The sequence below is a fragment of the Homarus americanus genome, unplaced genomic scaffold, assembly GCF_018991925.1.
Source record: "Homarus americanus isolate GMGI-L3 unplaced genomic scaffold, GMGI_Hamer_2.0 scaffold23598, whole genome shotgun sequence".
In the NCBI taxonomy this organism is placed as follows: Eukaryota; Metazoa; Arthropoda; class Malacostraca; order Decapoda; family Nephropidae; genus Homarus; species Homarus americanus.
This window is the reverse complement of record NW_024731054.1, coordinates 3,159,706-3,176,237: the sequence shown is the minus strand read 5'-3', so window position 1 is coordinate 3,176,237 and position 16,532 is coordinate 3,159,706. Positions and strand designations below refer to the sequence as shown.

Here is a 16,532-nt window from a genome sequence, read left to right as displayed (position 1 = left end):
GTAAACACGTACTAGGATGATTTGGTCGCCTTTTGCTGTAAGTGGCGTTGGTTACCTGGGCGTAGGACGCAGGTGAGCTAGGGACAGGAAATACCACAGGTCCTGATAGCACACACACACACACACACACACACACACACACACACACACACACACACTTTTCATCATGGCTACTCTTGACTCAGAGAAGTTTCGTCACCTCTCAAGAATTTTACCTTTTTTTGTGTGTTTAATTAATTCATAAGAGAGATGAAGGCTTGAGCAGAACACACCAGGAGGGAACAGCTATAGGCTGCCTAGAACACTGAATGTCTAATGGTGTTTAGTTCAGATGGTTCTTAGTTCTGATAGATTTCGGTACTAATTGACCTTTTTTTAATAGGGTTCAGTTATAATAGGTTCTGATAGGTTCCGAGTTCTAATAGGCCCTAGTTCTGATAGGCCCTAGTTCTAATAGGCCCTAGTTCTGATAGGCTTCAATTCTAATAGGTTCTAATTCTAATAGCCCAAATTCCAGTAGGCCCCCCACCTAACCAATACATTATGATTGGTTAGGTTTGGGGCCTAGTAAAAGTGGGGTTATTTAGGACTAGACCCCTTCTCAACCTGCAGCGACTAACCGTGACAGGATGTGGGGAAGGGCTGGATAGTCAGGGGATAGTCAGGATAGACGATGTGTTGTCGGGAGTGAGTCACAGGAGAGGAGGACTGGTCAGGATAGGGTTGGATAGGAGAATGGGGATGAATTGGGTTGGGTGGTTGGTGACTCAGTGGGTTAGGTGAGTCACTATGGGGCCCCTCTTTGTGTGTGTGTGTGTAGGCCTGTCTATATATCTAATTTCTCCTCCTCCTTATCTTCCTTCTCCTCCTTCTTATCTTCCTTCTCCACCTCCTCTAACTCCTCCTTCCATTCCTTCTTCCTTTCCTTTCTTTCTTCATCCTTCTTCTCCTCATGGCCAGCCAACCCTTCAACCACAGCTTCAGAACTTCATTTGTCACGTTGGTTCGACCTACAGAATAGAGAAACACCTGTTGATTCACTGTATCCGGGTCCCAGTCCTCACCTGTGTGTTGTGTCCCAATTCCTGGCTCACCTGTCCACAGATCTTAGTCAGGTGTTCTCGCCGCCGTCAGCTGATAGCCAGTGTCAACATCACCCCTCGGTCAATAATCCTTCGCTAACCTGGAGAGTCGACTGTAGGTTGTCCTGTTATAACTTGTGACTGTCAGCGGTGCAGTCAGTATCCTGTCGATGTCGAGTTAGTCAATATCCTCTACGACATTTGTCTCTGTCAGCTGTCTCTTTGGTCAGCTGTTTCCCCTGTCTGTTGTTTGTCAAACCTCAAAGGTCAGCTGCACAACAGATGTCACCCACCCTCACTACTCCTACCCTCTGCTAAAGTGCTTCTCTCCCTCACCCTCCCTCCTCTCCCTCCCTCCCTCCCTCCCTCCTCCCTCCCTCCCTTTCCTTCCTCACCCCCTTCCTTCCTCACCCCCCTTTCCCTCCTCACCCCCTTCCTCACATTTTCCACATTTCCTACTCCTGTCTCACCCCCCACCCATTTCCTCCCTCTCCTTCCTATTACCTCGCCTCCTTCCTTCTCCCACGCCCTCCCACGCCCTCTCACGCGCCTCCCACGCTCCCAGGTCATATATTTGTGCTGGGTGTTACAGTGTCTCTGGTAACGTCAGGACGGTAGAACTATGTGTTGGGAAGACTATAGTGTCGTTAAGACCCGCCGAGTGAGGGAGAGTTCCCACGCCCTCCCCTCTTATTTCCCTCTTACCCCACCTCCATCTTCCCCTCACCTCCCTCACTCACTTCTCCTGTCCCCCTCACTTCCACCCCATCACCCCCTCACCTCGCCACCCCTCCCCCTGCTCCCCCACCCTCCCTCCCTGCTCCCTCCCAGAGTCAGTGATTTAAGCACCTCTTGTCGTTTTCTGTGATTTAAGGATGTGCTTGTTTCCTCTTCTCAATCACCCACCACACCCTCTCCCCTCCCTCCCTTCCCCCCAACCTTCCCTTTACTTCCTTTTGTGTGTGTGTGTGTGTGTGTGTGTGTGTGTGTGTGTGTGTGTGTGTGTGTGTGTGTTCATCAGTGGCAGTGTTTTATCAGTGTTGGTAGTGAAGGTGATGCACTGTAAGTAGTTGATGACCTGGTGTCTATGACCACTGGTGATAAACTTTGACTCTCTCTCTCTCTCCCCACTTTCTCCCTCTCTCCTTCAATCACTCATTCCCCTCTCTCTCCTCCCTCCCACCCTCACTCTTCCCCCTCATTCATATTCTCCCTCTCTGTCCCTCTCTCCTCCTCCTCCCTTCCTTTCTTTTTCCTTGTCGCTCTTCTCTCCCTCCTCCTCTTGTTGTTTTCCCTCTCCCTCCCTCTCAGCCGTCACAGGTGTAGAAAGTAGCAAGTGTGTTACCTGTGGTGTAGAAGATAGCACCGTGACCTGCCTCGCCCTCCCCCCTCTACCTGGTGAAAGTATGACAGACCAGGTGGCTCTTGGGGGTGGGAGGGGGGTGCTTGATCCCCCCTCCACCACCTGTCACCATCTGAAATATAACCAGGGTTCTTACGTTGAATTTAACTCTTAATTGTATATATAAAAACGTATCCACATGTCTGTCTTAATCGTGGCGTCTAAATTACTCTGAGACTCTACCTTAGCTAGTTACTTTAACATTACCGACATTGTGAAGACAGGATCACCACCACAGCACCACCAACACCACACTATTACACCACCACCACACCATCGTAACACCACACCATCGTAACACCACCACCACACCACCACAACACCACAAACAGCAGGAGGTGTGGACGTGCTGTTCTACACCTCGGCTACCAACTTCGGGAAAATGTTCCTCCCTGGACCCGTGAGCCGCCCTTCCAGGAACACTGAGGAATCCCCCCCCCCCTTTCCTTGGACATTATTTAGACCTGGTTCGAATGTGGTAGGACTTGACCTTGGTAGGACCTGACTGGAAGGACTTGACTGGACCTTGGGTGAACAGAAGAGTTGACTCGTAAACTTAATGTCTCATTTGATTTTGACCTGACCACGAATTGTAGAAGTGGGAGGGAGGAAGAGAGGGAGGGAGGGAGGGAGAGTGTTGTGAGAGGGAGGGAGGGAGAGAGGGAGGAGGGAGGGAGAGTGAGAGAGGGAGGGAGGGAGAGAGGAGGGAGGGGAAGTGAGTGTTGTGAGAGGGAGGGAGGGAGAGTGAGTGTTGTGAGAGGGAGGGAGGGAGAGAGTGTTGTGAGAGGGTTACGGGACTTCCCCGGCTCCCTCAAGTCCTCATGTAATTCTTATTTACCCAATTCTTCACCTCTGATTTTTACTCCGAGGTGGGCGGCTGGTGGGCGTGAGGTTGGATGTGGGCGGAGGGTGGGCGTGGTGTAAGTGGAAGAAGGGAAGGTAGAAGAGGGGAGTAATGAGAAGAGGAAAGGAAAAGGTGGTGAAGAAGGAGGAGGTGTCATCCTGGTCATCTGGTGAGGCTGGAGGGATAGAAGGAGGGAAGGACAGGGAGGGGGAAGAAGGAGGGAAGGAGGGAGGGTAAGGGAGACACCTTAAGTAGGAAACAACAAGTAGTGGGAAGGTTAAGGACGCTTGTTGAGGGGCAGGTGGTGTGGTAGGACAAGGGAGTAGGAGGGAGGAGGCATCTGAGTGTGGAGTAAGACCTTGAAGGGAGTGGAGAAGGAGGGGGAAGGAGGAGAAGAAGGGACGTAAGGAGGAGGGGAAATCCTAGGAAAGAGTGAGAGGTCGAACACCAAGAAAATGTTGGACTTTAGGAATTTATTGACAATGAGTTAAGGAAGGTTAGGTTGGTTGACCCAGGTGTATAGGGCTGGAGGAAGAGGAAGGAAGAAGAGCAACAGAGACGGAAGAGAATGAAGGAAACGAGGAAGAGTGAAAGGGAGGTAGGGAGGAGGGAGGAGGAAGAGGAAGGTGGTGGGAGTGGAGGAGATGAGGTGTTGCTTAGATTTATTACTGGGCATCCTGGTGTGTGTGTGTGTGTGTGTGTGTGTGTGTGTGTGTGTGTGTGTGTGTGTGTGTGTGTGTGTGTGTGTGTGTGTGTGTGTGTGTGGCGGACACACACACACTGGTACCACTACTTCATTGAACAAGTGGCGGTGATGAACGATTGAGGACACGAAGTGGGAGAACGGCGAGAGAGAGAGAGAGAGATGTTAAGGACTGACAGACTGATCTCTCTCTCTCTCTCTCTCTCTCTCTCTCTCTCTCTCTCTCTCTAGTGGTCACGTGGATGAGCTTCTGTCTACCAATTTAACCAATTGAAGTCCACTTGAAGAGTTGGCCCACTCTGCCATGCCTGTCCACTTGCCCCGCTGCCGCCCGCGTGCCCACTCTGCCACTACCTGCCCCTCTGCCCAGCGTACCCACTCTGCCACTACCTGCCCACTCTGCCCCGGCGTGCCCCCTGCCACCACCTGCCCACTGCTGTCCCACTCTGCACTACCTGCCCCTGCCCCGGCGCCCACTCTGCCACTACCTGCCCACTCTGCCCCGGCGCCTGCCCACTCTGCCACTACCTGCCACTCCTGCCCCTCTGCCCACTCTGCCCACCTGCCACCTGCCCACTCTGCCCGGCGTGCCCACTCTGCCACTACCTGCCCACTCTGTGCCCACTACCTGCCCACTCTGCCCGGCGTGCCCACCTGCCACTACCTGCCCACTCTGCCCCGGCGTGCCCACTCTGCCACTCCTGCCCTCTGCCCCGGCGTGCCCACTCTGCCACTACCTGCCCACCTGCCCACTGCTGCCCACTACTGCCCTCTGCCCAGCGTGCCCCACTCTGCCACTACCTGCCCTCTGTACCCACTCTGCCACCTACCTGCCCCACTCTGCCACTACCTGCCCACTCTGCCCCGGCGTACCCACTCTGCCACTACCTGCCCACTCTGCCCCGACATCACCCACCTCGCTTGCCGTCGCTGCTGCTCCTGAAGGTGGTGGTGTAGAAGGGAAGCTTTACACCCTGAGTGCAACACCCCGTGGTTCACTGCGCAGGTGTACTAGAAGAGAGAGAGAGAGAGAGAGAGAGAGAGAGAGACGCAGGTGTAAATCCTCAGCTGGTTGTTATGTCGTTGTGGTCCCCAAAGGTCCCTGCTGCCCGGAACACAGACAGACATTATTTCTCATCTTTACTGTAAGATCCGGGAGGCAGGGAAGGCCGGGGATAATAATTATTACTTGGGAGATGATGATGATGATGGTGATGATGATGGTGGTGATGATGATGATGGTGGTGACTGTTAATAGTGATGATAATTCTGTTGGTATTCATTTGACATAGTTTAGTATAGTATATAATGTTAATAATAATAATAATAATAATAATAATAATAATAATAATAATAATAATAAAGCTATATTCCTACACCATGACGTCAGCGATTTTCCCCAACAAAAGCTTGGCGTTGAAATAATTGAATTAAGCTGACGTACAAGGCTTCATACAGACATAATTAGTCTCAGGTGGCATATATCCATCGAGTTTACCGTGAATTTGTCTGTGTGTCGAGTAGTTACGTTTTAAAGTTTGTCTGTGGAAGGAGAGTTACGTTAATCATTTATTTTTTACGCGACACTGATTTAATATTGTGATTATGTTCAATAAAGTCGATGATATGTGGTTTGTTTTGACTCTTTCATGACCAAACAATTATTTTTCTCTTAAAATTTTCGGGAAGATTTTTTTCTGTTGAGTGATTGCCTTATTTTTATCATTAATCGATTGTTTTTATTTTTTATTTTTTTGTTTTATATTCAGTTAGTTGCCAGGTTTAATGAGTCAGGTGCTTGGGAAGAGGCATTGTGTAAGACCTATTTATGGTTTTGTTTGGATTAGTATTGGCTAGTGTGTGTGTGTGTGTGTGTGTGTGTGTGTGTGTGTGTGTGTGTGTGTGTGTGTGTGTTGAGGATATAAAGAAGTATGCATGAATGTTTCTACTTGTTGACTTTGCTGTATCGTATCGCCTCTCTCTCTCTCTCACTGAGGTTCCTATACCCCCTTCATCCATCACACACACAAGCAAGAGAGGATTCAGGATAATGATGAATATTCTAATTGATCATGTGTGTGTGTGTGTGTGTTGGGACATGCGCAGTAAGTGGAGGAATGCTGCCAGACAGGCCCCAGCACCAGCAGGCCCCAGGAGCGAGGCAGTAACCTAGGCAAAAGCCACACTCGGGCCCTGGCCTTTCATCCTACACAGGTGGTCAGATAAACAGCGCACGACACAACCACATCAACTAGGCTGTAGACGGCTCTCAATTGTTCTCCCCGTCCCCCCTTCCCCTCTCCCCCACCCCCCCCTCCCCCCCCCTATGAGTGTTGTCCTGACAGCTGTTCACGAAGGGGGCATGAATGGCAGGCAACAGGAGGAGGGGGTGTAGAAGTAGCAGCGTCACGGCACACAGTAATAATAATAATACACTGTGTTTGCTACATTCATCAGGCCGCTGAGGGAGAGTGACGGGCTAGTTTACTCTCTGTCGCAGATATGATCTAAAAGTTGTGCCGAGTTGTTCTTACCTCGGTGTTGGCTGACGTCCCTCGTTCATGTCTTGTTAAATCTTCATCATCGTGATTTGTTTGGTGTTGTCAGTCTAGTAGTGTGTGTAGGTAATATTTAGTACCTTGTATATTTTTCTTTTTACCATTTATGAAAGAAAATCATTGACCATTTGTTATTGTTGTCGTGTAGATAAATGTGTGTGTGATTACCATATTATTGTTATTAACCTAATTTACATTTATATTACCTCCCAATCATCTTGTTTCTCATAAAAAAACACAATTTATCATTTTTATTGAATTTTTACTTAATATTGAGTATTATTTATATTTTCCTGAGATATAACTGTCTTGCTATCCATCGCCATTCACCCCGAGCTAAACACTATTGTCTGCCAGTGTCGGGAGTTGTGGGGGGTTGTGGGGTGAGGTGTGGGGGGGTGAGGTGGGGGGTGGTGGGGCCATGAGAGGTGAGGTTTATGGGTTGGTTACATGTTTATTTAGGTATTTATCCTCAGGTGTCAGCAGCGTCGGAGACAGGGAGGACTTGAGAGGAAGATGGATCTCTTAAAGGTCCTAGGGGTGTTGCTGTGTCACGCCTCACTTGTTGTGCCACACCCTCACCCTCACACCCCCCACCCCCACCTCGCACCCCACACTACTCACACCTCACCCCTCACACCTCCCTCACCCCTCCATCCCCACCCCTCACACCCCACCCTCACACCCTCACCCTCGCACCCTCACCACTCACACCCCACCCTCACACCCCTCACCTCACACCCTCCCTCACACCTCTACCTTCACACCTCCCTCACACCCACCTCCTCACACCCTCACCCCTCACCCTCACACCTTCCTCACACCTTCCTCCTCACACCCTCACCCCTCACACCTTCCCTCCTCACACCTCACCTTCACCTCACACCCACCCCCTCACCCCCACACCTCTCCCCTCCCCCTCACACCCCCCACACCACACCCCCACCCCTCACACCCACCCTCACACCCCACCCCACCCCACCCCATCACACCCTCACCCTCACACTCCCACCTCCTCACACCCTCCTCCTCACACCCACCTCCTCATACCTTCCTCCTCACACCCTCACACCTTCCTCCTCACACCTCCTCACACCCACCTCCTCACACCCACCTCCTCACTCCTCACACCCTCACGCCTCTGACAGGTGGTAAGGTAACCATCAGCCATAAATGGAGATGTAGGAACGGCTCTTACTCGCTCATATAACATCAAACATTAAGTTATTTTAGTCAACAATATTCAGACGTTCAGTACGACTTGGAGCATTCCTTGGAGTTCGACTTGGAGCATAACTTGGTGCATTTCTTAGAGTATAACCTGGAGCATAACTTGGAGCATAACCTGGAGCATAACTTGGAGCATAACTTGGAGCATAACCTGGAGCATAACCTGGAGCATAACTTGGAACATAACTTGGAGCATAACCTGGAGCATGACTTGGAGCATAACCTGGAGCATAACTTGGAGCATGACTTGGAGCATAACCTGGAGCATAACTTGGAGCATGACTTGGAGTATGACCTCATTGTCTGTTTTCTTCAAGTCGGCGAGGTTCATTGTGTGTGTTGCATATATTAGGCTTTAGTTAGTGTTCCTGAATTGGGTGTGAGGATGGTGTTTTGTTGGTGGGGGAGAGGGGAAGAAGGGGAAAGGAAGTGGGAGAATGGATTAAGGAGGAGGAAGAGAGGGGAGAAGGGAGAAGGAAGGAGAAGAGGAGAGGAAGAAGGGGTAAAGGTAGGAGGGAAAAGAAGGAGAAGAGAAGGAGGAAGGGGAAGGAGATGAACAAGAGAGTCAGATACCAAAGCCAATGCTCTCTCTCTCTCTCTCTCTCTCTCTCTCTCTCTCTCTCTCTCTCTCTCTCTCTCTCTCTCGTTAAGTCTCGCACCCCCAGAGTCTCTCCTCATCGTTCCTTGGCGGTTAATTTGCATATACGTCGCGTCGACATTGAGTTAACTTCACAGTATTCTTGACCAAATAAGTGTTTACCTTTTTTACTGTGTTCCTCCTGTCAGCTCTCTCGTGTGTGTGTGTGTGAGAGAGAAAGAGAGAGAAGAAAGAGAGAGGTGATGGAGGGTTGCATTATGTGATAAATTAAATTATCTCTCTCTCTCTCTTTTCTCTCTCTCTCTCTCAGCTGTGACCTAGTTTCCTCGAGTCCTCATTGTAACACACCAATCACCGACCCTCTGTGAAGTTAATTTTTTTTCTCATTTTTCTTTTTCTTTTCGGGTGACTGAAGGAGACTGAGACAATGGCAGGTGAAGCGACACAGCCAACCATGGAAACAAGTCCTCGAGTGATCTTACCTGTGTATTTTTTCCTCTTAATTAAAGGTGTGAGAACGCAAATTTTCCTGTTTCAGGCACGCATTACAGTATACGTGGATTCATCTTATTGGTCCATTGAAGATTCCAGGATATAAACAGGGATTCTCATTGGCTCCCTTAACTTACGACACCAACTGCTTCCCTACCCCCTTATTTTTCTTCTCTTCCTCCTCTTCCCTCTTTTCCTTCCTTCCTCCTCTTCCCTCTTTTCCTTCCCTCCTCTTTCCACCCTACTCCCCCCTCCTTCCCACCCCTCCCCACTCCCCCTCCTTCCCACCCCCCTCCCCCTCCCCTCCTTCCCCCCCTCCCCTACCCCCTCCCTTCCCTGTGGTCTGGGTTTATGGTAGGAGGTCCGCCTCTCTTAAGCCTCAGCAAATGGTAGAGTAAGAGACATCTTTCTCACCGCCGCTGCACTGGTTTGTCCCGCGTGTGTCTCAGTGTCGCGTCTTAGTGGTGAGAGAGAGAGAGAGAGAGAGAGAGAGAGAGAGAGATTTCGGCATTATTCACTTTCCTTTCTCTCTCTCTCTCTCTCTCTCTCTCTCTTACAGTCGACAATAAGGTTTAGTTGTGTTAAAATTCTCTCTGTTGTGTGTTTATTTTTTAACTTAACATAAATTAACTAAATTACTTGGTGTCGTATACAGTCTTAAATTAAGGTTAATAATATTTAGTTGACTATGTTAAAGAGTTCATGATTGTGTTATGGTTTATATACTCATTTAGGTTAGGTTAGGTTTGGTTTGGTTTGGTTTGGTTTGGTTTGGTTGGTTGTTTGGTTTGGTTAGGTTAACTTTTATATGCTTTTCCACATGCTTAGTTAAACTACACTTAAACCTTTCCAGATTAAACCAGTTAAACCCTTCCGTAGTTAAACCAGTTAAACCCATCCATAGTTAAACCAGTTAAACCCTTCGTAGTTAAACCTTTGTCTAGTGTGTGTTGCTTGTGTCCGTCCTGAATGTTTGTGGTCTCCTTGTGTTTGACATTTATGGAAACACCAGAGAAGGTGAACTGTCTCACCTGTGATCACCTGTAGATTACCACCCCAGGCTTACTTCATGTGGTGATTAAATGCACTAACACCCCCTCCCCCAGGTAGTGTTAGTGTTTAATCAGTGAAATGAGTTGGGTGCGTGTGTAATATAGTGTATGTATGTATGTATGTATGTATGTATGTATGTATGTATGTATATGTATATGTATGTATGTTCTCTCTTACCACACAGTCTTGTCAGCCACGAATCACTTGATCTGTACACATACACACACACACACACACACACACACACAGGAGGCAGCCAGCGTGTGGATAACTCTCACGTCGCCTCGTCACCACAAGTCTTGGTCTAGTGAGCAGAAGATCACGTCTTGGTGTCTGGCGTATCACCACAGGATGTACAGGGAGGGGGTTGCATATTGGGGTGCGTATGTGATGGGGCGTATATGTGGGGGTGCGTATATGTGGTGGTACGTAAATGTTGAGTATTTGTATTTAAGTTAAAGGCGTATTAGGACGTGTATTTACGGGGATGCGTATATAAGGTCGTATTTCAGCACTGTACGTCACCCCGAAAAAATATTGGTGTTCCCATAAAGTTGCGTTGTACCTGATGTGGGGCGAAACCTGTTCCTTCTGCGTTTCCCACCTTGCTAGTCTCATACGCATGCTAGTGTCAGATGTACGCCGTGCTAGTGTCAGTTATACGCCGTGCTAGTGTCAGATTAAGTAAAACCATATGTCAAGCGGCGACATCAGGCGTTTTTTATGTAGTCCCATGGGTGACAGCCGCTAATAGACTTACTCGCAGGTGTGTGTGTGTGTGTGTGTGTGTGTGTGTGTGTGTGTGTGTGTGTGTGTGTGTGTGTGTGTGTGTGTGTGTGCGTGTGTGTGTGTGTGGACTTGACACAGGAGGGAGGAGTGACAGACAGAGAACGAGATGTTATTGATAAGAGCGACCAAGAGAGAGACAGAGAGAGAAAGAGAGAGAGACCTTGAGACGGACGAACAGACGGACAGACACACGGACGGGTGGGCTCAAAAGAGGTTGGGGACGGTTTAAGATTACTGTAGGTTTTTATGTGTGGAAAAGACGACGGAATGTTTTATTTATGGCCTCTGTGTGTGTGTGTGTGTGTGTGTGTGTGTGTGTGTGTGTGTGTGTGTGTGTGTGTGTGGTGGGGTGAGAAGAAGCTGTTATTGTTATTTTTTTTTATGCCACACAATAAAAAAATCTTTGCCAGACCACATAAATATTAGTCAATCCAATTTATTTCACCTTAAGATTAACCCAACCTAACCTAGTGCTAACCTAACCTAGTGCTAACCTAACCTAGTGCTAACCTAACCTAACCTAACCTAGTGCTAACCTAACCTAGTGCTAACCTAACCTAGTGCTAACCTAACCTAGTGCTAACCTAACCTAACCTAACCTAGTGCTAACCTAACCTAACCTAACCTAACCTAGTGCTAACCTAACCTAGTGCTAACCTAACCTAGTGCTAACCTAACCTAGTGCTAACCTAACCCCCCCAGATCTTTCACGTGATTCTGTTCGTTTAATAAAAAATAAATACAAATAAATAAATCATCCATACTCGACTACTGCCTTAGCCAACATCACCCCACCCCACCCGTACCCAGAGCTGGTGGGGTGGGTGGGTGGGGTGGGTGGGTGGGCGGTAACAGCTGTGAAGGAGGGTCGGCACAGCTAAAGGCTCACCCACTTAGAGCTACTCATTAAGCAACGTGATATGTCCGTCCTGAAACTCCAGAGTGGCGGCCTTCACGAGAGAGAGAGAGAGAGAGAGAGAGAGAGAGAGAGAGAGAGACCCTTATTTTTATTTCTTTCCGTCATCAATTACCAGACTTCACTTACACCTGTATTACTTCTTGACGCTTCCTGTCTTTAACCCTCATACGCTCGCCTACGCCGTATCTTATCTACGCCCATTACTCCCTGCAACCCATCATTATCACTACCGCCACGCCCACACCCCCAGCTGTTGCCCCATTGCAGGTGCCCTAACGATGTGCATCCTCTGTCCTTTCACGCCCACCCTTAACCCTTCTCCCTTACCCTCACGCCCATCCACCCTCAACCCACTTCCTCCTCCTTCACTCCCCTCCCCACCCTCTTCCTCACACCCACCCCGCCCTCACCCCCTCCTCCATCACAGTCATACCCTAGCTCCTCCTCCCCACGCCCACCCGCCCACCCGCCTCTCAGTTAGTTGGAGATTGGTTATCCGAGAAGTACGTCACACTCTCTTGTCTCTTCTTCTCTCCTCTCTCTGTGTGTGTCATTGTTTGTCTCTGTACAATTTTATCTTGTATCTATACCCTCTGTTTATCTTCTTGTCTCTCTATCTCCCACATGTCTCTCTCTCTCTCCATCTCTCATCATATCTCTCCCTTATCTCTACCTTAAATGTGTCCCCTTTAACCTATCTTAAGCCCACCTGTCCAGCAGAGAGAGAGAACACGTTTATAATGAGACTAACATTGATACAAGTTACTTCACCTTAAATAAAGTAAATCCCGCCTAAAGATCTACTGATATAACGACCGGTGACTTTATGACCCTTTAAAACCCTAAAGTTCTGCATCTGGAGTCTTAAAAAGTTCCTCCTGCCTTAAAACTCCCCTCCCCCTCCCCTCTCCTTCCCCCTGGCTGGAGGTGTGAGGGCGTATCTAACCGACTCGCTTAAACTACGACGTGAATATGGACACACACACACACACACACACACACACACACACACACACACACACACACACACACACACACACTCTTTTTTTTCTAAGGACCTTTAGGATATTGGTCGAGTCTCGTCTGCAATTGCTACATCATTTATGGTCATCCATCTTTGTGTCACAGCTAAGAGACGCCGTTAGATGCATTGTCACACCCCCCTTCCTCCCTTCCTTCCCTCCCGAGTCTTCAGGCGATAAGAACCTTTGAGAGAATCTGGGGTCCGTTGATGTTCTTTTTTTTATTTTTATCGTGGGTTGTGTGAGAGAGCGCCCCCTTACCCCCCTGAGGCCTTAGCTACTGGTTGGAACTGTCACATTTATGAGCCGCCAAGACCCCCAGCAGACAGCATAACGTCAGGGGGGGGGCCGTGAAATGCTTGTCGCGGGGCCATTCTTCTCTCCACGGGTTGCTGATGACCCGCTGAGTGGCCAGGTCCCTAGCGTAACACCCGCTGGGCGTGTTGGCCGCACTTGATTGGTTGGTTGCTGGGGTAGAGAGGGCCCTGGGTTCAAATTCACCAGTTTTTCGCGTATTTTGTGTTTCCTAGAACCTATATTAGCTACAGTAGAGTCTTAGTATACTTTAGGCACCATTTTCACGGCTGTTTTGTCATTTTTTCTTAAGTATATCCAATTGATTTAGTGATATAAGGTAAATATATCCGACGGACAAGTAATCCATCCTCGTAAGTGAGTCAATCCGCCTCAAGTTTCCCTTTATGAGAAAAATTTAACTTAATACATATCCAAAAACCAAACTAAACTTAACCTACCCCTACCCAACCTAATCTAACCTCACCTAACTCGACTTAATCTTAACCTAACATAACTTAACCTAATTAAATCTAAAGTTCAGGATTAGGAAATAGTAGTGGTTCCGTTTAGAGGATTAACTCAGCTCAGGAATTCAGAGTATACGAACCTTGAGGAACTCGAGGCTGAGGATGTAAATTATTCCTCCCACACAGAGGAAGGTGAAGCCGTACTCTGCCCCTGAAGAAGCTGGTGCTGCTCCTGACGGCCCACAGATGTATGTAGGTTAAGTAGCGGACGTATTCATGAGGCCTCCTGTCCCCCCTCACACCTTACCCCAACCCGCCTGGAGCCTGACCAGTTCATGAGGGACGGGTGATATTGGCAGGTCGGGGGTGTAGTGGGGAGCTTAGTGGTGTGATAGGGCCAGGGGTGTAGTGGGGAGCTTAGTGGTGTGAGAGGGTCAGGGGTGTAGTGGGGAGCTTAGTGGTATGATAGGGCCAGGGGTGTAGTGGGGAGCTTAGTGGTGTGATAGGGCCAGGGGTGTAGTGGGGAGCTTAGTGGTGTGAGAGGGTCAGTGTAGTGGGAGGTGATATGATAGGGCCAGGTGTAATGGGGAGCTTAGTGGTATGATAGGGCCAGGGGTGTAGTGGGGAGCTTAGTGGTGTGAGAGGGCCAGGGGTGTAGTGGGGAGCTTAGTGGTGTGAGAGGGTCAGGGGTGTTAGTCACAAAATTTCCGTCAGTCAATCAGTCAGTTAATCAGTGAGTCATCTAGTGGAAGGTATCCATAGATCTACCTCAAGCATCTAAAAATATCGTGAGAATCCGAGACCAGAGTCGTAGAATCCTGTAAACAAAGAATCAAAAACAAACAGTCGGTAGTAAACAGGCCTACGTAAACAAACAGCTACCCGCCAATCATAGTTTTTTTTTTCTACGTGTTGCTGGGGAATAGGCCTGGGTGAGGGCGGGAAGTAGGCCTTAGGGTTTCTTTGTGCTCTACATCGTGGTGGTGATGGTGGGGGCAGCTCTTTTATCTGTCTGTCTATACTTGTGAATAGTAGTTGGCCTCTTGTTTGTCTGGTGTGGTCACGTCGTTTTTCCTTGTGTGTGTGTGTGTGACAGTCGGTTTAATTCTTCTTTACATAAGCCAAACCAAGTCTCCATCCTGCGACCAAAACCACAGTCGTCTGGTCGTATACAAAACACACAACAATATACCATAGACAAATCCATCTACTCCTCCCGTTTAATCGCCCTAAGAGAGGTGACGATAAAAGAAACCTGCATTTTAGGATGAAGTTGAAAGATAATCGGCATACGTCCGCCAGTATCGTACGCCCGACAGCACTAATCAGCCACCACTCGGATAAACTGGGTTCCTGTTGTCGTACGGCGAGGCATCAGGTGACTAATGGTCATAATCCTCACATGGTGTACAGTATACTATTTACCAGCTGGAGTTACGTCTCTTTGTTGTCTTCGGAGTCTCTTGTCTGGAGGGCCGGAAGAGACAAACACTGAGGGACCAGGTATATAAATATTTACCTACTGGAGCAAACTTTTCTCATCCACGACATGAAACAATAGTTAAAAAGATATTTATAGAGCACATTAATAACAAAACCAGTAATAAATAATAATAATAATAATATCTATCACGTGTACACAACAGACATGGTAACAGTGTCATCTTACAGAACAAAGTACACGTGTGTGTATTTATGGCGGGCGAGTGTACAAAGCGATATGTTTATTTATATGTAATATATGCAGGTGCCTCCCTCACGTCCTATTGTGTACGTCTTACCTTCCACCACCCTTCCCTGACAGCCATACACACACACACACACACACACAGACTCTCTCTCTCTCTCTCTCTCTCTCTCTCTCTCTCGCCATATTGACTCCGTATCTTCGGTTCCACCCACACCCCGCCCATACATCTACGGACACGCCCCTTAAACACGCATACGTACGTCATCATTACGCACATCTTCGGACGCTCCAATACGCCGCCCTCCACACGTCACATATCCCCCCTATTATTACAAGATTATACGCCAAACCAGACAAGATACGTAGGGGCGGTGGTGGTGTCCTTATTACAGAGCTCCAGTGGTCCGTGTCACTCATCGTGGGCGTAGTGGGCGGCGATACGCTGATTGCAGGCCCCTCACACTGCCTGGGGTCTGTGGTGTGTGTGTGTGGTGTACTGTACGCCCTCTTACCCCGCCAGAGCTCGTGTTGTGGGCGTGGTGGTGCGCTCCTTGACTCAGCTGTCAAACCTTTCTGAACGGGTGCTTGGTAGTAGTGATTAGGGGAGTCACTAATTGGAACTTATACCCCTCTCTCTCCCTCCCCCACTAACCTCCTTCCCCCACTTACCTCCTTCCCCCACTTACCTCCTTCCCCCACTTTCCTCCTTCCCCCCCATACCAAAATCATTCCTAAGCCTCTGTATTAAAGCTTCAAGTTTTCTTCGAGGACTTATCAAAGAAAACTTGTGACAGCTGAGAGTTCTTAAGGGCCAACTGCGTTAAAAGTTAAAGTGTCTTCGCGCGGTGGGAATTAGCACTTAAAAGTTCAGTGTACGGTAGACGGGGGAGTTACTCTTGCGTGTTCCTGTATTTATCTGTGGGTGCACGACTAAGTGGCAAATAACAAATAAATTCGTAAACTTTGTATTCGTAAGCATTCGTGACATACAGACGGACAGTATATTGACAGAAATTACCGACAAAAATTAATATTTATAGTATGTGAGCAGTGTTGGTAGAGTTGTGACTATCATTAGACTATTTCAACTAGTAGGTTCTCTAGTAGTCAGTGTTGCCAGATGTAGACTATGATTAACATCTCTCTCTCTCTCCCCACAGAACTGGAAGCAATAGAAGCATGCAAGTGGCTACGGGCAGCTGGCTTCCCTCAGTATGCCCAAATGTACGAAGGTAAGTGTCGTGTGTGTGTGTGTGTGTGTGTGTACGTGGGGGGTGGGGGGTGTGCGTGTACGTGTGTAATGTTTAGTTTAAAGAGGACTTTCTGTTACATGATTCAACAAAATCTATCAGTATTGTTGAAGCTTTTGTTTGAATTACTTTTTTC

General features: G+C 48.4%; 1 protein-coding gene across 2 annotated transcripts in view; it reads left to right on the top strand.

The window, feature by feature from the left end:
- LOC121867518 (rho GTPase-activating protein 7-like) overlaps positions 1-16,532 on the top strand; it is a 101,820-nt gene that overhangs the window by 64,592 nt on the left and 20,696 nt on the right. For both annotated transcript variants that reach the window (XM_042367496.1, XM_042367497.1), the window contains exon 2: positions 16,307-16,378. In XM_042367496.1, the coding sequence (XP_042223430.1) occupies positions 16,307-16,378 (72 nt within the window). The remainder of the gene's footprint in view (positions 1-16,306; positions 16,379-16,532) is intronic.